The 21,800-nt window shown below is 47.9% G+C and overlaps 1 protein-coding gene across 1 annotated transcript; it reads right to left on the minus strand.

Moving 5' to 3' along the window:
• Positions 1–1,458: 1,458 nt before the first annotated feature.
• On the minus strand, positions 1,459–21,532 carry LOC115311884 (amino acid transporter AVT1J-like). The gene is made up of 7 exons (XM_029970750.2): positions 21,409–21,532; positions 15,619–15,787; positions 13,998–14,195; positions 6,073–6,320; positions 5,351–5,557; positions 4,236–4,428; positions 1,459–1,612 (listed from the first exon to the last, which is right to left on the minus strand). Exons 1-7 carry the CDS (start codon positions 21,530–21,532, stop codon positions 1,459–1,461), a joined length of 1,293 nt encoding a protein of 430 aa, XP_029826610.2.
• Between the last annotated feature and the right edge of the window lie 268 nt (positions 21,533–21,800).

Genomic DNA, 21,800 nt, shown 5'->3' on the forward strand with positions numbered 1-21,800 from the left:
AGCCCGGGTATTCCAGACACCCTATAGTTAACGTGAGCCGCTATAGCCTTAGGTCAGTCCCGCTATGAAAAGAAACACCCACACAGCGCTTCCGAAGGCGCTTACTTGCGACAGTTGGTTTCTGCAAGCGACGTCAGTTGATGAGATCTTCCTCTAAGCCACGTGACTGGCACCCCGCTGCGGCGAGACGCCAAAGCACACTTCTCCCGAGCAAACAAATCTGTTTCGGGTTCTCGCCGCTGCAAATTCTCTGCGCTGACGTCCAGGCTCCCCGAGAAATGGCGCTTTGATGCTCTGTGCTACCAGATCCTAGCGCTCAAAATCTGTGACCGGCCACCTCTTTCCACCTTAGCAGGGCGACCGCTGGAGAGGAGGTCGCCTTCTTGCCAGCGTTTGCTGTGCTAAAGTGGAGAGAGGTGGGAGGAGCTTCCACTGAACTCTTAACACGCAACCAACTATAGCTAGGGTGCTGTTTCTTTAGACTTCACATATTTCAGTTTTAAAAAGCCATGAAAGCTACAACAATGCGATCTTTGCAGGTGAGTTGTACGGCCAGGGGCACATAATGTAGAGGGTAGGTCAACACAATTAGGCAAATGACTAACACAAACTGTCAGCCTTTCCACTCTGGTGAAGAAGAAAGACCAGCGAAGCTGCACTATGGTGGGAATGAAGTAATGGCCGTCCTCAAGTCGGCAAGCCAAAGTGGAAAGGCTCGAGATGTTGCCGCCATCTATGAGCGACGGCGGCAAGCAGAAAACCGGCAAACACAACATTCTCGACAGCTACCGCCATCTATGAACGAGGGCGGCCACCAGAGTGTTGTGTCGACATTTCTGTGCGGACGGACACAATCCTGGGGAAACCAGCCCTTAATAGCTCCGCTGTAAAAATGTCTTCATGAACTATTTTATTAGTGAAAATAAACGTGCGGTTCCAACAAAAAACTTGTTGCTGAGCGTCATCGAAAACCGCTAACTCAGTAATTGACCAAATTATCGTGGCAATTAACATTCTATATTATGTCTTCATGGCTGTAGTAGTATAACGCACCTGCAGCTTTCATTTTTTTAAAGCAAATTTGTAAAGTTTTTTAATAAAACGCCCTGCATGCTTCGTTTCATATTAGCTCAGAGCGCAGTCAAAGGTTAGACGACAGTCACGACACACAAAGATAAGCGGAAAGACTAAAAAACACCAAGTCCCAATGCAGTCTCTGCTCTCTAAGGGTTTTGTTTGTGAGAATAAACGTACAAAAAGAACGACGATTCTTGTGACGTTGTGCTTTCTAGCGCCGCTTGATCGGTCTCATTGGTTCTAAGCATTTTCTGCGGTCTTGTGAAACGAAATACAAGAGCTGTTCGTGGTCCGAAGGTTGCCCTAGCAGTTCTTTGAGCATCTGGTGTCCAACATTGACCCGTGGTCACTCCAGTGCGCTACGTTCGAGCTCCGAAGAAATCAGATGACCACATCTGTGCTGATGAAGCATGGCAGGGCAAATGAGCCAGGAGCCAGCAAGTCCTGGATCGAGGACACCGTGCCAGCGACAGTGCCGATCACTCCCACGATCACAATCTCCACGATCAGCGACTTCTCCCAGAGCGGTAGCTTCCTGAAAGACGAACGGCACGAAGGGCGGACCATGCACACTTCGGATGAAAGTAAAAGCTGGGGTGTTTAAGCTGCGCTCACACTTTTTAACATCATTCTGAGTCGTGTTGTTTCCTATCACATTGGCTTCGGACATGCGTGAGGCATGTTCATGGCTATTTCGACATCGTTTCTGCAGCATACATCACATTTTTTTGCGTAATGTCCCTTAGAAAAATATGATCCACTTTTTATATAATATCGACAGAAAATTGTGTATAGAGGCTATTGCTATTTTAAAGACAATATATCAACTTTTCTATCCACTGTATATGACTTTTTGGCCGCTTTTGTACTGTAGACTTTCTATAGAACTGAGTGTATAAATATTTGTATAGATATTGTACCGTAAAAGATTTTAGCAACGTTTCTATCCCTTTCCAACTGCAATAAGTTCATCGCAAAACAAAAATAATAATTCTGAACATTAATTTTAACTTTGTCACGATACATTCACGGACACGTGCTGTCTTCACTCGTCGTGTGCAGATACGCAGATATCACAACTACACACGCCACGTAGCACTCATAACACTACTAAGTCACGCTGACTGCTATACTTTTATATATACCCTACAATTGAAAGAGAATCACTTGAACGAGAACCATTCCGGAAGATAAAAAGATTACAGGTATGTTGATTATTTTCTGCACACAGTTTATACGAGGTGTGCTCCATAAGGGTTGGTGAAATGTATCTCCAACTATAAAGTGATAAAAAAATTATTTGAAAAAAAGAAAAAAAAATCTCCGCGAAAAGGTACGATGTCGCTTCTCCGCACTGCATCTTATTATCCTATCGATTTTAGTCTATAGAAATTCTATATACATACGTTTACAAAAAGTTTATTGACACGTGGGGATAGAAATTTTAGGTAGCATTTTTATCGTCTGTACTCTATAGACTTCGTTCGGTTAAAATAAAATTGCCGACACAACGTGAGTGGATAGGAAGCTGAACGAGTCGTTGATATAATCTCTATAGACTACCGTAAATATTTTTGTAATAGATATGAGCCGTGTGACTGCGACTTTAGATTTATGCTGGTCTGAAAACTTTTTAGGGGCGTTAAAGCCTGTTCGCACACGTACACCACAGCACTACCTCAGCGCGGTTCTAGTCATGCACTCGAAATAGCGCAGACCTTGTTGATTCAGCTTCAAACCTTGCGCTACATATGAGAGGTACAAGCTTGATACAACGCTGCGTCATTGGCATTAGTTGAGTGTAAGTCAGCGCTGCGATGTTTGCAACGAGCAGACGACGCACTCTTTCGTCTGCTGGCTGCACCTATCGCGATATGGCGCCACAAGATACTACAATTGCTTAGTGTGGATAAATTACAGGGTGTTTCCAGCAGCTCGACCGGGGTCACGTGGTTTCATAAACCGCGTTTGTAATGCGAGTATTAAAGTGTCAATTTGAGCCAGTTGGTTCATGGTCAAGTAGGTAAGCGCCAAAAAAAAAAAAAAAAAAAAAAAAAAAAACAAAGGGACAACGAAGTAGACACGCAGGGGAGCACTCGCAACAAACGTTTATTTGAAAACAGACACAGGCACACACACACAAATACACAAAAACACACACAGACACACACACAAATACACAAACACCACACACACACACACACAGATATATATTTGGAGATTTGCAGTGCCATGGAACTATTTGGGCTGCTAAAAAGTAGCAAAGCCAGCACGAAACTAAACTCTTAAGTTTTCTTCTTTGCAAAAATCCATAAAGTCGTTCTGCGTTTTAGGGCAATTGTACCGAAAAGAATTCATGGCAGTTTCATGTGGATAGCTTCCAGTGTAAACATTTGACCGCTCTTAAGTTGCGTGATCCGTTCATCGAAGAACACTGCAAATGCATCATCAATTTTTTTTTTTTTTAGAGAGGGCGCGCAGGGATTTTGAGTAGAATTCTCCGACACGACACTCTCCTTATCGGCAAATCAGTACTCTTTTCTGTTACGGGGGCTACACCGGAATCATCCGTGATTTTCTTTTGCCATGGCTATATATATATGAGTGTTGTTGTTTTTAAATAAGAGTTACTTGCGAGAGCGACCCTGTTTGCCTACTTCGTTTTCTCTGTGTTCTTGGCGCTTACGTACTTGTGCAACACGAGCTGCGAGGAGGGGACGAAAGCGTTGGTTGTCTGCCGGCGTCTCTGCCTTTCCGCCCACTTTCTTTCTCTACTCAGTACAACGAAACGCATGCGCACTAGCGATCTGTCCGTCCAGGAATCGTCTGCCATTAAATTGCAAAACCTTTGTTGTTTCAGGTGGCACCTCTCTTTATTCGAGTCTTTTCGCTAGATCGTCTGCGAACATGACCGCCGTTGACTCGGGGTAAGTTTGTTTGTCTTTTTGTTGTTCAAAAAGGACGCTACATTTTTTTTCGCAGGTGGAATGCACGGCAAAAAGACATATTCGGTTAATGCTTGAGACGTCTACGTGCAGACGCCAATTTTTTCGGCTCGTTTTACAATTCTAAAATAATTTTAGGCAACTTATCGCTGAGCGTGCTCTCACGAGGCCATTTAACGAGGTGCCACACCACGCAGGAAAAAACTACCGCACCTCTCCGGCCACTCCCGTTTTGTATCGCTGCACAGCTTGTAGTAGAAGACGCAGGGCAGGATGAAGGTGGTCAGTCCCGCCACGACCGAGCCGACCAGCGGAAGCACCTTGCCGAATTGCGGCACCGACTCGGCCACCACCAGCACGGCAAGCATCAAGAAGGACCGCGACGCCGCCCGCTTCCACGTGAACTCTGTGAAGACAAATCAAGCGATGAGTCCTGTTTTGTGCGGGGAATTGTCGTCCAAGGGTCGCAGACCGGTAATATCCGACGCACGGGAGAACTGCATTGAAGGCATAGCTGTTGCTGAGATAGGAGTGTCGCTCCTGCCGCATGCTGATGCCTGGTTCAGACATGTGCTTTTTGAGTGCAAGAGACTGCGTTACTAACACTTATGACTGGTTCAGACGAAAGGCTTCTTCTACACGTTGCTATGGCAAGACTCGTCGTAAACAGTCGTCAGCGGTCACCACGCAGTCGGTTGCACTCAGCACGCAGATGTCTGAACCTGGGCCCATCCACGCGTTCGTAAGGCAGCACATCATACGCCCAACAGCTTCTCGCTTCAAACACACACAGGGGTCCAACTGTTGTAGTCTTCGAGGGTACAGGGACCTTTCGTATTTCTCTCGCAAGAGCCTTTGCGTAGTCAGAGAGCTAGTCACAGTGAGACCCGGATTGACCACGCGTCCACTGGTACCTACAGTCCGTAGCTTACGATCTACGAAAAGTCCCTGAGAGAGAGTTTTCGTAGACAGGTTTTCCAACTCCGCTACGCTCTCCGGAACGAGGACGCCCCTACTGCACATGCGCGGTGCAAGTTTTGCCTCCAGAAACTCGGATCTCGTAACGGGTGGCGCAGGACGTTGCGGGACAACGGAAACCATCTAAGAAAACTTCTTTATGTCGGCCCGTGATCTGACTGGGTGTGAATCTTGCGGCTGCAAGAAACAGCTGTTCCGTAGACCTGTTTCTGGGGTTATGCCCAGCTGCAAATACCGCACGTCTTGCAGCCAAGAAGTTGGGCGTACCATCTGGTGTCCCCGCATCTTTTCTTCCTCAGATTTTATAAGAGGAACGAAGTAAATAGAGGTATTCAGCACTGTGTCCTTACCAGGTGGGACGCCGATATGCTCCTCGAGCTCCTGGCACATTGGGTTGATGAGGATGAGGAAGCCGCAAATGAGGTGCACGATAAACAGGCACTGAACCACAATGCTGGTCACACCATCTCCGATGGACAGAAGGATGTTGGCCTGGACGTCACTACCGAAAGTCAGGAACCCCATTAGGCTCAGCAGCAGGTACAACAGCACCAGCGCTACAAAGGGAGCACACCGGGACTGATCAGGAACAGCACTTTCTCAGACGAGCGCCATTTGTACGCTTAGAGACTTATGTCATGCACTGGTGGACCCTTTCAGGACTCAGCAGCAGCACGCATCCACTCAGATAAACAAAGCACTAGACGTGCAGCGCTGTGGGTCTGTTTGCGCTATACCAGCTAGAAGGCGAGACATGTGCGTGACGTCATCGGCAGTGGATCCGCCACTCGCTCCAAGTGGGACACAGGATAAAGCTCGACAAAAGACACAGAAAAACGCCTGCGTCAGCGTTCGACTGGAACTTGGTTGATGGCTTAAACTGGCTGAGAGGACCAATTCCAATCAGTGCTCCCATTCGCCTAAATAGCCAATTTGACTGGAATCTCTAATTCGGCTAGAGCCCTCCGATTCGGCTAAATGGCCAATATGGCTATAGAAGCTTCAATTTGGCCGGATGCTTGAGTTTGTCACGAGCATCTCGATTAGACTAAAATGCCTAATTCTTTCTCACCGATGGTGGCGTAGACTACGGCGCCTGAAAACCGTGACGTGTCCTTCATGTCGTTCTGGACCGTGGGGAACATGCTCGCTCCGCTGTACGAAAACATGATGGTGCCGAATCCTCGAAAGAAGCCTCCTACACTCAGCTCGCTGCGTCGAGGCCCCGCCGCCGTGCCGCCAAGTATCCGGGAGCAGCAGACGCCTACTACCATAAAGGACGCCAACAGTATGGTGCCCAGGGCTCCGAAGGCGGCGAACCTGCGGTGGGGACAGTTCGGACTAACTCAAAATCAGTTGTTCCCTATTGAAAACAACCCTTCAGCCCTGATGTGTTATAGGACCCTCTCAGCCCTTCAAATCCGCTCAGCCCTTGTATCCCCTTTAGACCCTTCAGACCCATCAGTTTTTTTACTATTTTCGGACTTTCAGACACCCTAAGACTTTCAATCCTTTAGACGCTAAATGACAGTGGACCATAGACCAAAACTGCAGTTATTGAACACGTCATTCGAAGTTTGTTTTAGACATTGAGTTTTACATGCAAGCTAAAACTCAGCAAGACGATAATAACGAGCTTGTACTCAAACCCGGGCGCAAACAGCTCTAGACAGAAGCGAGCCAACCGAATAGCGGCAAACGAGTTCTTTGTCGCCAAAAATATATTTCGAGGTACGATGCCCCTGTGTAAATTGCTGAGGTGTACAGTAAACTAGCGGATTGTGCGGGTTGGTAAATGTTATACATTATGAAAACAGAAGTGAAGAAACAAACACGACAGGAGAAAGCTGTACTCGTAACTAAACTTTTATTAGTGAAAAAGACAGAAAGAAAACCGCGTATCCAAAACAGATGCCTCAACATTGTATTTTTCTGTCTTTTTTACTAATAACACTTTAGTTCCGAGTGCAGTTTCCTCCTGTCGTGTTTGTTTCTTCACTTCGACTGCGTCGTTTATGCTGTTTTCATCATGTATGTACGGTAGTTCAACTCTTAAAACCAAGCTGGTGCACCACACACACACGCGCACACAGACACGCACAAACACACGCACAGACACACTGTAACACGTTTAGCGGAAACCCCAAACACGAAACCAAAATCCCGTCGTTTATGAAATGCTGAGCACGGTCACGGTGCCGTTCCTGGTGCCGTCGCGGTGGCATCCGTAGCGTCTTTGTCTCTCGTTGGACGAACTTCTGAAGTCGGAGAGACCAATAAGCTGAAGAGACCAGGCACTGACATATCTTCTCTTTAATCTGCACATTGAGATATATCCACGCGTGGGACTGGAAGCCGACACTAAGCGACCGTTCAATGCGGCCGTCCTATTCAAAATGGCCTAGTGGCTCAAGTAACGTCAAGGGTTGGGCTAGTTGGTATTCGTTGAACATATTATAGGAACAGCGAAAGAAAAAAGGAGGGAGCAGAATAAACACGCAAACAAGGCGAGCGCCTACTCTCAACTGAAGTTTTTATTTTTCAGCTTTCAGTTTTCAGATTAAAAAAATTGAAACAGATATGTTCTAGGGTGAAACCTTAGAGCGGAAGGCATGGGCGTACCAAACGGGGGGGGGGGGGGGGGGGGGGGCAAGGGGGGCGCTTGCCCCCCCAGTTGTCAGAGTGGGGGGGCAAGGCATGTGTTTTGCCCCCCCCCCTCCCCCCCCCCCCCTGAAACAGCCGCCACTGGGCAGGGTTAACACTAGCCAACGGCGCACAAAGGATACTGAGAGCACCGCGCCCGGCCCTGGGGGGGGGGGGGGGAGGGGAAGTTTGGTTTGCCCTCCCCCCCCACTCAAGAACAAGTTGGTACGCCCCTGGCGAAAAAGTTCTCAGAAAAAGTGCAAAAAAAAAAAAAACCACGCGAAGCCGGTCGTAAGTAGAGAGCCTTCATGTACGCTTGACTGTGCGCTTTGCTAGGGTGATGGCATCCTTTGTAATACCACTCACCGACAAACCAGCAGCCATTTTGGTTCTCGGCGATAATCCGTGGGGCTTATAACCCTCCGAGAAACGAGCACCTTATCTCACAAGTTCAAGAGCAGCGTTGTGGAACCCACGGAGGGAGGATTAGCATTTTCCCCCTCGGATGGGGGAACCGATGGACACAAAGGCCACCTTCCGGCGCACGGTGAAACAATGAGAAGAATAAAATGGCGGTAGAAGAGGGTGTGGGAAAGGGAAACAGGCAGTTGGCATCACTCTATGCGAAGCGCACATAAAGCGCGAGACACATGGACGGCAGAGTCGTCCGATCCGACGTCCGATCCGACAGTCCGAACGCCGCTCCGAATTGCCGCACGCGACAGTTTGAGACACACGCTTCCCAATCCGTTCGGCTCCGCCCACGAGATCCAAGCACTCCATCGGAGGTTCGCGTTCATAAATCTCTGGTCCCAGGTTGACGGTTTAGCTCGCACGAGCGAAGTTAGGAGCTCGTTCTCGCTGGCGCGTGCATTCTCTGCCGGGGCCATCTATTTCGAATGGGTCAGCGGGATCCCCACGCGTCCGGCTTCCCGTCGCCCGTCCCGTTTCCTTATTCGCCCCGCCAGACCCAGTACGTCATCATGACGTTCGCGCTAGCTGTGCTCTCATTGGCTGGACGCATCCGACAATCCGTCCGCCGTGCGTAACTATCTGGCGCGTTGAGCGCACGTCGGATCGCCGATCCGACGCCTGAAGCGCGAGACACATGCGCGAAAAATCCATCCGATCCGACGTCCGATCCGGCAATACGACTGCCTGATCCGAAAAATTTGGTCGCTTCAGACGCCGGATCGGCGATCCGACGTGCGTCCAACGCGCCAGATAGTTTCGCACGGCGGACGGATTGTCGGATGCGTCCAGCCAATGACAGCACAGCTAGCGCGAACGTCATGATGACGTGTTGGGTCTGGCGGGACGAACAAGAAAACGGGACGGGAGACGGGAAGCCGGACGCATGGATCCCGCTGACCGATTCGAGAAAGATGGCCCCGGCAAAGAATGCATGCGCTAACGAGAACGAGCTTCTAACTTCGCTCGTGTGAGCTAAACCGTCAATCTGGGACCAGAGATCGGTGAACGCGGACCTCCTGGGAGGAGCCGAACGAATCGTCGTGTCGCATGCAAGGTCGGAAGCGTGTGTCTCAAACTGTCGCGTGCGGCGATTCGGAGCGCCTTTCGGAATGTCGGATCGGACGTCGGATCGGACGATTCTGCCGTCCATGTGTCTCGCGCTTGAAGCGACCAAATTTTTCGGATCAGGCAGTCGCACTGCCGGATCGGACGTCGGATCGGATGGATTTTTCGGGCATGTGTCTCGCGCTTGAAACACCCTAGTCGTAAGATGCTCTGGGGGGTTGTGTACAAAATCCTCCTCTCGTGTAAAAAGTGTTACGACGGCAAGGTGTAAAGTGTTAATATTGACTCCTGTCAATATTTTTGACTTCGGGATTAGTACCGTTTTCAGCTAAGGCAGTGTCCCTGACGTACAAGGTATAATTCTTTTTTCGATATTGAGTGCACTTTTATAAACATCAAGGCTCAAAATTTGTTTTCGGGCGTCTACGGCAAAACCGAAACTATCTGCCGGAGGGATGGCAACACTGATCATCAGCAGTAAGGGCGGAAATCATCTAGGGAAAATTTAATGATGCACAACTAACTAGCACAGTTGGGGACGGGCGGGACAAACAAAACTGGGAACTCCCTCCCGCGTGGCTCCGGCCAAAAGTCTCTACCCTGTCCCCCTGTGGGTCCTGTGCTGGGGTAAGGCCGACAAGCCGACAAGGACTGACCAAAGGAGACTTGGCGACTCCCTTGCCGGGGGGAAGAGGTGGGGCGATGTTTTTGTTTGTTTTTGTTGACCGATCCTCCCGTAGGTCGTCCTGGTGACATGCCACACTGCCTGGTGATAGGGGGAGAAAATTGCCTTAAAAGGGCGGGAAGAATCATGTTTGGCGGCGCAAGCCACCATCCGTTGCCAATGGCATAGCCATCAGCATCCATCCATCTATCCAGTGGCGACGTGACGTCACATTGGTGCTGCGGTACGCGGTATAACCAATCAACCGCAGCTCTACCGCGACTTAACGTCACAGGGGTGCTGCGCCACCCCTACAAAAATATGTATGGACGTCCTATGTCCATACTTTTGCCGTTCTATTACCCCTTTGTCCATCCTATGGATTCCTGTAGACAGTTCTTAGACCGTCTATGTACCACTGGTTTGCCACAGAATGGACACAACAACGCTATAGAGATCTTCGCGAAAGAAAAAGTTTTTCCTTCCTTCCTATTTCCGTTCTATGGACCTGGTGAGTCTATGGACATCCTATTGCCTCTCTATGGTGTGAGCTATATATTGGTACATTAATAAAGTGATGTCGGGTAGACGTTTTCTTTAGGTGTAGCGAGGTGTCCGAGTTAAAGAGTTGTTAATTAAGTTCCTGGTATCAATATGTTACATTGATGTCTGGAGGCATATCCAACCTCAGGGTATATTCATTGTGGAGATGGAAGTGTTTAGTATAGTGCCGGAATAATGTTTTTACTTTCTCAGTGGGAGGTAGATAAATGTGAGTCGCTGCGGCCCCCGTAGATATTCGCAACTTTCACAACCCATAGGGGGCGCACTGGTGCCTATCAAAATTGCGGTCATCTAGATGATCGTCGTAAAACAGCGGTATACTAGGCTGGGTCTGCGCGCGACGCGTAAGTAATTCTAGTTATGCTGTATGCGCGCAGTATCAAAACCTTACTTTATGTTGTTTTTTTTTCACGTCAGGAAAGTGTAGGCAAGCCATTTTATTATGAGGCCAATCATCCAGGAGCTAGGGAGTGCGATTCTCACACCGCGGTACCACCATCGCTTAAAGTGGCTTCTCTATGGACCCTGTAGGGACTCCATGCAGACCCTGTATGGCTTCTCTGCAGACTTCATAAGGAGCCCGCGTAGACCCTGTATGTCTACCCTGTGGACCCTGTATGTCTACCCTGTGGACCCTGTATGGCTTCCCTGTGGACCCCGTACGTACTCCCTATAGACCGTCCTTGTATGGCTTCTTTGCAGACCCCTAAGGACCCTACACTCTTTAAAATGACTTTTACAGAGCACGTTTTTGCGTAAAAACAAATGGGAAAAAGCTCTTTCTGTAGAAACCTTTATTGGAGATAGTACAAAATGACAAGGGCGTGATGTTTGCATACACTTTTAGCTTACAGGGTTTTGCGGCACAATTAATATTTCTTTTGTACAGCCATGCCTCACCAACGACTTCAGGTAGCGCGTCCCAACTTGGGTGCGTCCTAACTTCGGTTGCAATTCGCGACACGTCCGCCTGGGAGACGGGGGTTGGCATCCCTGAAACCCCTCTCCCGTATATGTTTCGGCGCCAAAGTGGCCGATTAAAGCCAAAGCAGAACAGTCACATGCTGTCGAATATCGATAGTCCTAAACCAGCTCACGCGGTCGTGCAGTTGTCCGAGTGGCCTCTGCGGGTGGAATGGTGGAGTTGCGATCGCAATTAGTTCGGTTTTCGAGTACAGATCGGTGCCGCTTTTTCAGAGCAAGCTCTTTAGCATTTCCCAACTGACTTGCTCTAGAAACGTTGGTCGGTGCGGACCCCGTAGCAGACCCCCTGAGTGGCTTCTCTGCGGACCCTGTAGGGACTCCCTGTAAACCTTGTATGGCTTCTCTGCAGACCCCATGAGGACCCTGTGTAGACATTGTATGGCTTCCCTGTGGACTCCCTAGGGACTCCTTGTAGACTTCGTATGGGTTTTCTGTAGGCACCCTATAGACACCGTAAAGACGCTGTGTAGACACCCTATAGAGCCCTATGGACTCTATATGGCGTCTTACCATAGAGAGGGCATAGGATGACCACACAACATCCATAGAATAGGACGTCCATAGAACGTCCGTTGGCCAATATTCTATAGGGCAGCCATAGGACGACTTCACGGAGGCAACAGAGGTTGTGGTCTGCCTATAGACGCCTTTTGTTCTGCCTATGGACGCTGCTCTATAGAACGTCCTAGAAGTGTCCATACATATTTTTGTAAGGGCAGTGATCCTTGACCAAAAAGTAACCCGCTCGCCGCTCGCTAGAAAGCAGTTCATCGCGTCTTTAAAATTGGTATTAGTGGAATACGCAGCCTCACTTTGACGTGATATTTTGGCTGTGATCATATTTTATGACACTAAAGCGATACCAGTCATTTAGTTTGGTTTCGTTCTAGGGCCGGAGTTGACAGCCTCAGCGAGCATAACTACTCTCTTGCTGCCACGGTTGAAGGGCATCTCTCGCTACACTGCCCGTGACACTGTGTTTCTTCCTAAAATTATAGCACCGTCCTTCGATGGCGCTACAATTTTAGGAAGAAACAAGTATAAAATGACGAAAAATTCGCTTGAAACTATTAACCTTGTCACTCTGAGGGACCAGTGCGTAAGTAAAGAGTCAATAGCACTTTCGAGAAAATATAATTGAATTGTTTTTCCGAAAGTGAGAGCTGGCGACGTGGTCATATGACGGCTACGGGGGTGATAGTGCGAGGGGTCTGACACATGTCTGACTGATAGTGCTTTTTTGTTTATTTGCTTTATTGTTCATCCTTTCTCTTTCAAGTAGTGAAAACTATGCAAGTCAGCGTTCGTCCTGTTAGCGTGTTTCTTCTGCTCCATCTGTGTTTTTATACTGTTCCTACATTATAACCAAGTGGTTCACTTCTTACCTTGTCACTATAAAATGCTATAAAAGACTATCAAAAAGACACGAGCATCACTATGGTGACTGGAATGCGCCTCAGACTGGTGTTTTCAGCGTCCTATATAGGCATTGCGCTAAAGTGGTCCCTAGGTGGCAAAAAATTACGTTTCTACAGAGCCGGTGTGACATGCTGTCGAATGTCGCGTTTCTGACAGTTAAACCTAAAATTCTGGCAAAAAAAAAAAAAATGCAAAAGCGCGAAATCGCTGTCGTCGCGGCGTCTCAACTCTTATTGGCTGCTAAAGCATCCGTGGAGGGAGCACCCTCCAGCAGAACAAGTGTCTCTCGCATCCACCACCGCTGCCGTACCGCCGCCAGGGTCGCGACGGAAACCGTATTGCACCTTTACGACCTCACCATGTGGAACTGGAGGAACCACGAATGAGGGAAGCGATAAACACACCAGTCGGAGACGCGTTTCAAACTCTGTAAGAAGTAAGTACGAGGAAACGGCACGATGAGGAATTGAATAGTGATCGTGCGCAGTTTCAGTCGGTGTTCCGGGACCGAGAACTGAAAGGCACTCATAGTTTTTCGTTATTGAAATATAAAGTTGGGTGGCCCATGGCAAAAGCGGTCCATGTCCACGCTGGATACAGGAGAGGGCAAAAGGCACGCAGCGTAAGGACACACTTCGGCGAACAGAAATGGTGCTGCTGCGGCGCATTGGCACAGGCGGAGCGGTGACTTCTAGCTCTCGGTAAAAATTAGAACTTTATGCTCTTAAAAAAGAACACCCCTACGCAGAACCACCTGACGCCCGCTGCAAGCTTTGCCAGGAGAAGGACTCTTGCCCCAGTTTACACCATATAGTGTGGAACTGCGAAGGTCTAAAAACGTACAGGTCGCTTTGTTCCATCTTTAGCAAGATGGAACAAAGCGACCGGCCAAGCAATCTCCAGGACTGGACGCACCTGGCGGGTGTTTCCCGACGAAAAACTGGGGTGCTCAGATTGTAGATGTCAGGCCGCCTAAAGAGATGTCAGGCCGCTTGATGAGATAGAGTATATCTCTTCAGGCGGCCTGACATCTTGGATTTAAACCCACTTCCCTATTTCCGCCAGATGATGACGCCAGGCCACAAGGTCAGCGCGTTGCGATGACTTCAGTCATCGGAGCTCTTTTGGATTTTTTTTTTTTCAATAAACCTTTCCATACATTTATTTTTGGCAGTCAAACTCACCCGAAGTCCTTAGGCGTACCAAGCCACATGAGGCCACCGAGGACGACAGCGATGGGGATGAGCCAGTAGCAGATGGACCAATCGAGGGTATCGTGGGACAGCTGCCGGGTCAGGTCGCTGATCAGCTCGCCAGCCAGCAGCAGGAACACCGTGCCGTAGCCGAACAGGCTGAGCAGCTGGATAAGAGACATAGCTATCCTGCGCAACAGAATTATAGAGTCCGTATATTAATTTAGAAGTGAGGGCCACCACCTTCTTATGCATTTCGGCCGCTTCAGACAGGCGGGGCACAGAGGTGGACATCGGCGGCCTCAATGGGCCCATAATGCAGGCAAGGCTTTAATATACATAAGCAAATCAGCAAAACATCCCTTGTAAGCTCTGTAATAATTTTTTTCTGGCTTACACAAGCTAAAAAAAAAAAAAAAAAAACCGGCGTGGCAGTATTTTTTAAACAAATTTGACTAGCACTCCAAGAACTTTAACTTGTCTTAACAAAACAAGCGTGCCTAACCTTTCATCTGCTTTCTTTTTTTTTTGCTGCTCTGTCGTTTTTTTTGTTATTTCTTTCCCGACCAAACATTAATGTCAGCGCTTACGGTTTGCCTGCTTCTGCTTTTACTCCCCTGCCCAGAATAAAAGAAAGGGAAAAAAGGGGGGGGGGGGTGCTGGGCGCCACCATATTCATTGGTTCTATTTTATCCCTGACGATATATGTCCTGGATCATATGTTCGGGACCTTACACTGCGAGACAGTTGTAGACGCGAGACCAATTAGCAGGGTCCTTTTGGTTCGGAGTCACTTGTGTCCACAAAACAATATATCCACGACCATAATGTACAAACAATTTGGTACGGCACAATGTTGACCGGGTTTATTTTGTCCGGGATCGTATGTGTCCTGAATAATATATTCGGTTCATTATGTTTGAGACAATTCTAGGCGCAAGACCATATTGACAGGGTCTATTTTGTCCGGGGTGATATCTGGGTCCACAGAACCACATACCAACGACCATACTCTAAAGACAGTTAGGTACGGCACCTATTGACCGGACGTATTTTGCCTAGGATCATATGTGTCCTGGATCACACGTTCGGGACCATATTGTGTGAGACCATTCTGGACGCGAGACAATATTGACAGGGTTCATTTTGTTCGAGACCATCTGTGTCGTGAAATATATGTACAGAGCCATATTGTGTGAGACAAATGTAAACACGAGACCATTATCACCGGGTCCATTTTATCCGGGACCATATTATGCGAGCCCACTGTAGAGGGGAGACCTACTGACCGGACCCATTTTTTTCTGGGATCATATATCCGGGAGGATATTGTGTGAAACAATATTAGACGCGAGACCATATTGTCCGGGCCCGTTTTGTCTGGGACCATATGTCCGGGAACATGCTGTATGAGACAATTGTAGGCGCGAAATCATATCCACCGGTTCATTTTGTCCGGGACAATATGTCCGAGACCATATTGTGTGAGACGATTGTAGGCGCGAGACTATATTGAGCGCATTTATTTTGCTCTGAACCTATATGCGTGAGTTCATGCTGACCTCCACCAGACCGTTGCGTGACCATTTCCCATACAAATGGAGAGCCTCACTTCATGGGCTTGCCGTAGGCCCGGAAAGCGATGCACGGGTAAGGGTTCCTGTTGGCCTCCCGGTACTCGAGCCAGCGCTCCTCCAAGATGATCCAGCACAGGCCCAGCCTGGAGCCGCCGTAGCCGGACGCCAGGGCGCACACCACAATGATGGCGGTGCCCGACCAGCCTGCAGGGGCCATACCACACGTGCGCCACATCAGAACGTCACACATGTACCGGACCTGACATACATTGTATTCGTCCCGACATGCTGTGTAGGGGATTGCCTGCTCACGTTAAGCGTTGTTCAAACAGGATACTTCAGAACACGTGAAGCGACACTTCACCGCCCTAAGAAGTGAAAGGTGAAGTCCGGCAGTTCGTCTTCTATTTGGACATCCACTAGGAAAATATCAGCGGTTTCATCCTGGCCTCCTTTGATTTTTTCGTGATGTCGATACTCCTCAGACGACGTCACACGCGGATGGACCGATGGATGTTAATGGCTATACTCTTTGTAACCAGGGATAGTTTGCTCCACCTAGCCTAATATAGTATAAAGTTGGGAGAGTTGGTGGTATATGTTTAAAGAAAAAATGAAAGTCGTTTACAAATCCCTGTAACGCCGAATTGGAGCGCAGCTCTTGAGGAGGAGTAGGGAAGGGTACTGAGGGGGTCACGTCACCTGCGGGTAGTCACGTGACCCCGGGGGGTCACGTGGCCTCGGGGGGGGGGGGGGTCACGTGACCTCAGGGGGGTCACGGGACCTCGGGGGGGGGGGGGTCACGTGACCTCGGATGGGGTCACGTGACCACCCCCCGGTTACGCCGACGCCGACGCCGACGCTGCTCAGGCTAGAAACGGGCCCCTAAGAGCTGCGCTCTAAAAGTAAAACAGCGCCAAAAATACGGAGGACAAGAAGTGTGTTTGCTTCCACTAAATCAGTTTAGAGCCAACGCTCTGTTTGTACACTTGGTCTTCTTGTCCTCCGTGTTTTTGGCGCTGTTTTACTTTTTCTTTAAACACCTAGCCTAAATCTAAAAATACAAATATATGATTCCTCCCGTCCTTCTAAGCAAATTTTCTCCTCCCAATTATGCCCAGGCACTGTGGGATAACACCAGGATAACCTTTGGGGATCCCCCCCCCCAAAAAAAAATAAAAACATCAACCCCTCCCCGCGTCTTCCCCCCGGTGAAAGAGTCGACTTTTCCCTCTCGTCAAACCTTGTGGGCCTCACCCCAGCACTGGACCCACTGGGAGACAGGGTCGAGATTTTTGGGCCGGAGCCACGTGAGAGAGAGTCCTCATTTTGTTTTGTCCCGCCTGTCGCCAGCTGTGCTAGTTGTGCATCGTTCAGTTTTGCCTAGATGATTTCCACAAATCTTCGAATCGCCTCATCGTGACTCCAGTCCTTTTCTCTTCCGTCCTTTCATCGCCCCCAGCAAAACCCGGGGCCCCGGCTGAATCCGTTACCCCTTCAGGGAGGGCAGGGCGAAGCGCCACGCACTTCAAAACCAAGTGCTTTAGGGTCTCGCTTTTATTATGGCTGGCGGTATATAATGCGTTTGTTTCCTAAAATTTAGCCATATACGTCCTCCTCATCAAAACTCCTGTTCTTGCCGAAAACAGTAAAGAACTTTCCAGTGAATTGTCAAATATATTTTCTTTTTTTAAGCCATGTTTTTTGTGACCTGTATACCCGCCAGCAATATGAAGGTGAACACCTTACCTGGTTTCTTGCCTGTTTTACGGCTCCCTAGAGCTATCTTAACTCTCAACGTCTCAAATGGTACGTGGCTAAGGGTCTAAACTTTGCGTTCTAGCCCTCTTCTGGAACAGAGCTTGTTCTAAAACTTGCAGGAGCGTCAAAAACAAAAAGAGGGCTGTTCCCCTTCATATCGCTCACAGGTGCAAATTGTTAGCGCTGATGTTTCCTGCATTATTTCCTCCTATATTTTTCTTTCTGCCTCTTTTATTTCTTTTCCACTAAAGTAGTCTGTTCAGCCTCACCACTAGTGTGTAGGTGTTTAAATGGAGGGTTTCGGGTTAGGTTTGCTCATTTTAAGTTTAAAATTTCATCTATAAATACTTGAACACAACCCTGCCCACCACGTATCATCTATTTCAGTCAACCTATGTTAAAATTTAAACTTACTAGTTGCTCCCTGATTTCAAAAGACGACCGGCCCATGCCACCATGTAATCCCTCATTTGGTGTCTTTTCACGTTCTCCTAGTGCCAATCCGCGAAACTCTTCTTTGTCGAATTTCTGATCCTGATAGAAGCTCTGATATTATGCACTCCCATCGCCAAAAGACAGTCCTGGTACCATCAGTTCTTTCTATATACCTCTAACCACTTCATATCTATTAAAGTTCCCTAGTACCTTAAGCTTCATAATAGATTAATTTCTTTTCCTTTTTCTAAATATATTCTCTTCATGTTTTTCTAGATATTTTCTTTCATCTTTGAGCCAGGCTCCCAGATATTTGTATATTCCTCCATGGTCCATTAAAATGTCTTGTATCCTCAGGTGTTCCCTCTTTTCGTCGTTAAACACCAATACTTCAAACTTTTCACTACAAAAACTCATGCCCAAGCTGTTCCCTTCCTCTCCAAATATTCCAGCTAGTCCCTGTAATATATCCTGGTTATATGCCATAAGTACTATGTCATCCGCACACATCTGTCCTGGTATTCCTGCATTACATTTCTCAATTTCTTCCATATAACTCACATCAAAACGTAAGTTGCTCTACTCTCATTTCTTTTCCATTTCACTGAGATATACGATGAAGAGTAAAGCTGACACTGGACAGCCTTGCCTGAGTTCTCTTTTTATCGCTGCGGGTTGTGTAGTTTCTGCTTCGCATGTTGTAACTACCTTATTGTCTATGTACACCTGCCGAAGAAACCTAACCAAATTTGTATCTAAATTATACTCCATCAGCTGACCCCAGAGTTTTTCCTGGTTCACATTATCGTACGCTTTCTTGATGTCCAATAAGCTAACCATAAAAGAGTTTGGTTGTTTATTACTATTTATATACATTCTTTGGTAACGAATAAGTTACCTTTCAGTCTCCTATCTCTTCGGAATCCGTCTGGGAGCTCACCCAGTTTTTGCATATCTTCTGCCCTCTCCTTTATTCTCCGCTTTACTATCTGCATAGCTAATCTGTATATAACTGAAGTTACTGTTACTCGGCGGTATGACCTAATGTTGCCTTTGTTTCCCCTGCCTTTACATATTAGTCTCATTTTACTTAGTTTCCAATCATTGGGTACTTCTCCTTCCACAATTATTTGACTAATCAGAAGCCGCAACTTCAATTTGCTTGTTTTGTTTTTTCAGTGTCTTTAATTTATGGGTTCCATTGGTATTACGACTGGGCCTGTCATTGTACCTGCTAAAACCTGACTTTCTGCCTTGTCCCATTCTGTTGTGGTCGTCTCCATTGTTACACTATTCTGCTCCTCGTCTACACTGCTGCTGTCAGTGCTATCCACTGTCCCCCTCTGCTCAAGTTGGGAGAAAGGCTCTTTGATTGAGTGCCTATTATATTCCAGTGGCCCTTTCCCTTTCCTTTTCTCCCCTCCTGTGTGGTCATTAAGTGTTGGAAACCCTGCGTTTTTCTCCCCTGCACTATAATGTGCTCCCAAAACCTTTTTGCCGCATTCCTATATTTTTATTTATTCACAAAATCCGCTGCACTCCTCCACTCCCAATTTTGACCATGATTAAAGCTGATGCCTCCTTTTCCCTCTCTTTCAAGTTCTCCAATGTTAATGCTCATTCAGCTGGCAACATTCCCCTTTTCTTTGCCCCACTATGCTCCCTAGATGGCTCTTGGCGCCGCAATATGTCTGCTTTGACTTTCTTATCCCACCAGCTTTGTGGTTTGTGTCTTCGTTTTTGCTTTCATCTTTGTTTAATTAGATGCTTCTCTAATTTTCTTTTAAAGATTTCTGTTAGATAATCATACGTCCATTCTCTTTCTGGTTGTTCCGATACTATATTCTCATGCTTTTCGATACTTTCTGTATTTGAGCTTCACTTAGTTTCGGGTTACGTGCACTTGTTCCTGAGCTTGCTGTTCTGATTCGGATGCGCCAAATTTAATCTTAACTCTTTTGTGATCCCTCCCTAAGCTTTTTGTACCTTCCTCATCTATTTCCATACTTCCCAACCTGTCATACAGGTCCTGGGACATGAGGCAGTAGCCTATTGTTGAGTGTGAGTTTTTTTCTTTCTCACGTTATTTTCCTGTCGTATTTTACTTGTGCCTTAACTAACACTACGTCCAGGGTATCACAGAAATCTTCTAAGAACTTTCTGACTGTATCTGTGAACCCGTAAAACTCTTCAAAATGGAAATTTATGCCTGCTATGATAATTATTTCCTGATTAAGGCCAATTCTTTTTATATGCCTAGATATACATGTAAATTGTTTTGTATTTTCCTCCCTTGGACCATTTCCTGTTTTCAGGCATGCAAACGCCAGAACAGTGCTCAGACCTAGTACCCTATTTTTCAGCCATAAGTGTCCTTTGCAGCTTTCCTTCTTTCTTTCCAAGTCTTGTCCTTTAACTAACATGCCTAGACCACCGCCTTAGCGTTCACCTCACCTCCGGTTGCATTCCATCCAGGAGTGGGATGGTATGTATACGGTGGTTCCTCCTCCTCTCTAAGGGGCGTTTCCGCTACTCCATACACTGTGGAATATTCAGCCTCTAATTGTTTACCAATATCCTCCCACCTAATACTTTTTCTACCTCCCTGCACGTGTATGAACCCTACATTGAGCCGAGCCGAGCGCGGCTTGCCCCTGGTGTGTTTGTTGCCTGGCCGTCCGTTCTGCCGCGCCCTCGTACCGGTCCTTTCTCTTTCCCATTTTCGGGACCTGAACAGAAGCGGAGGCCTTAAACAATTGACTAACAGCCCACACAGCGTGTGAGTAGCTGTCCGAACACAAGTGATGAGCATGCTGTAGGCCTTCATGGAGGACAGAAGCGGACGTCGGCGGAAGGAACTTCCTCGGCAAACGAACACGGACGGAAGCAGACCCCAGGCTTCACGCGTTCTGAAGTGTCCTGTTTGGACAGTCAATTAGACGACTTGGAAATATAGGTATTACTTTCATAAGACAGTTGCCTGAAGGGCATTAGCGTTCTCTGTTTTAAATATAGAGCATTTTTAGGGCCAGCTCTTAGTGCTTTTGAGTCCATGCCTGGTGTGTAGCCGCGACGTCGCAGTCGCGCGTACCTCGTGGTATGGCTCACCTGACGTCACGTACGTGATACCATGTGGTACTATGACACACTGACGTCGTGTGAGATTGTGACGTCACGTCACGTAGTCACGTGACCTAAGTTAACGTGACCAGGTGCTCTTCTTGAATATCCCTTGCAGAGTACCTATAGGTGGTGTTCAAAGGACGCCATATTTTAGGTGACTGCTCACAGAGCATGCTCGGGATGAGTTCCTATTTATGATCTCCCATAGAAGACAATCCTGATGGTGTGCAAGTTGCGTCTTGGAAACCTTCTGCAAGCCTGCCGTAAGCACGGGCTCAGCAGCAGCGAGCTCAGCTATGGCCACCAGTGAATACATCCTATAAACGCTACGCACAGAGCGCCTTTAAAACGTACTAAAACAAACGGGTGATTTCGTTTATTCCCTTCTATATTTTTGGCACTTTTGATGTTTTTAACATCTCTCTTCGAGGTACGTCAGCTCTGCAAGCAAGAATGTCCGGCCGAAGTCTACTTGGCGGCCACGAGCGCGTCTGTCCGCCACTCACCGGTCTCGTTCATGGCGTACGGCAGGGCGAGGGTACCGATGCCAGCCACGGCCCCGATGACAAAGATGACCGCTAGCCACTGGGACAAGCCCTTGGCGCTCGGGCACTGCGCCGATTCTCCCATGGTCTCTGGTGACCACTCCTCTGCGAGGCAAGGGAGGGTCTTGAGCCTCCGGCCTTCGGGTGACGAGGGAATTCCCCCATACACCGCGAAGAGGAGGTGCCGTCCCGTTATGGCACACGACAGGAAAATGTAGGTTAAAACGTTTCCCAGCGGTCCCCCACAACCGGAAAAGGAAGATTCGCTGCTGATAACGACAAGAGCAAGGATTGGGGTCCGTATCGTCGGTTTCTCACTGATACACTCTTACAATCCAAAAAGGGAAGGAAAG

The sequence above is a fragment of the Ixodes scapularis genome, unplaced genomic scaffold, assembly GCF_016920785.2.
Source record: "Ixodes scapularis isolate PalLabHiFi unplaced genomic scaffold, ASM1692078v2 PGA_scaffold4__175_contigs__length_147842914, whole genome shotgun sequence".
NCBI lineage: Eukaryota > Metazoa > Arthropoda > Arachnida > Ixodida > Ixodidae > Ixodes > Ixodes scapularis.

What these genes read in the sequence shown, in the direction of transcription:
- LOC115311884 (XM_029970750.2), bottom strand. Translation starts at nt 21,532, where the DNA reads ATGGGAGAATCGGCGCAGTGCCCGAGCGCCAAGGGCTTGTCCCAGTGG. An exon ending in GTACGCCATGAACGAGACCG is followed by an intron (nt 15,788 to 21,408) that starts GTGAGTGGCGGA and finishes TGGCCCCTGCAG; the next exon opens with GCTGGTCGGGCACCGCCATC. An exon ending in GCATATCGGCGTCCCACCTG is followed by an intron (nt 4,429 to 5,350) that starts GTAAGGACACAG and finishes TTGTCTTCACAG; the next exon opens with AGTTCACGTGGAAGCGGGCG.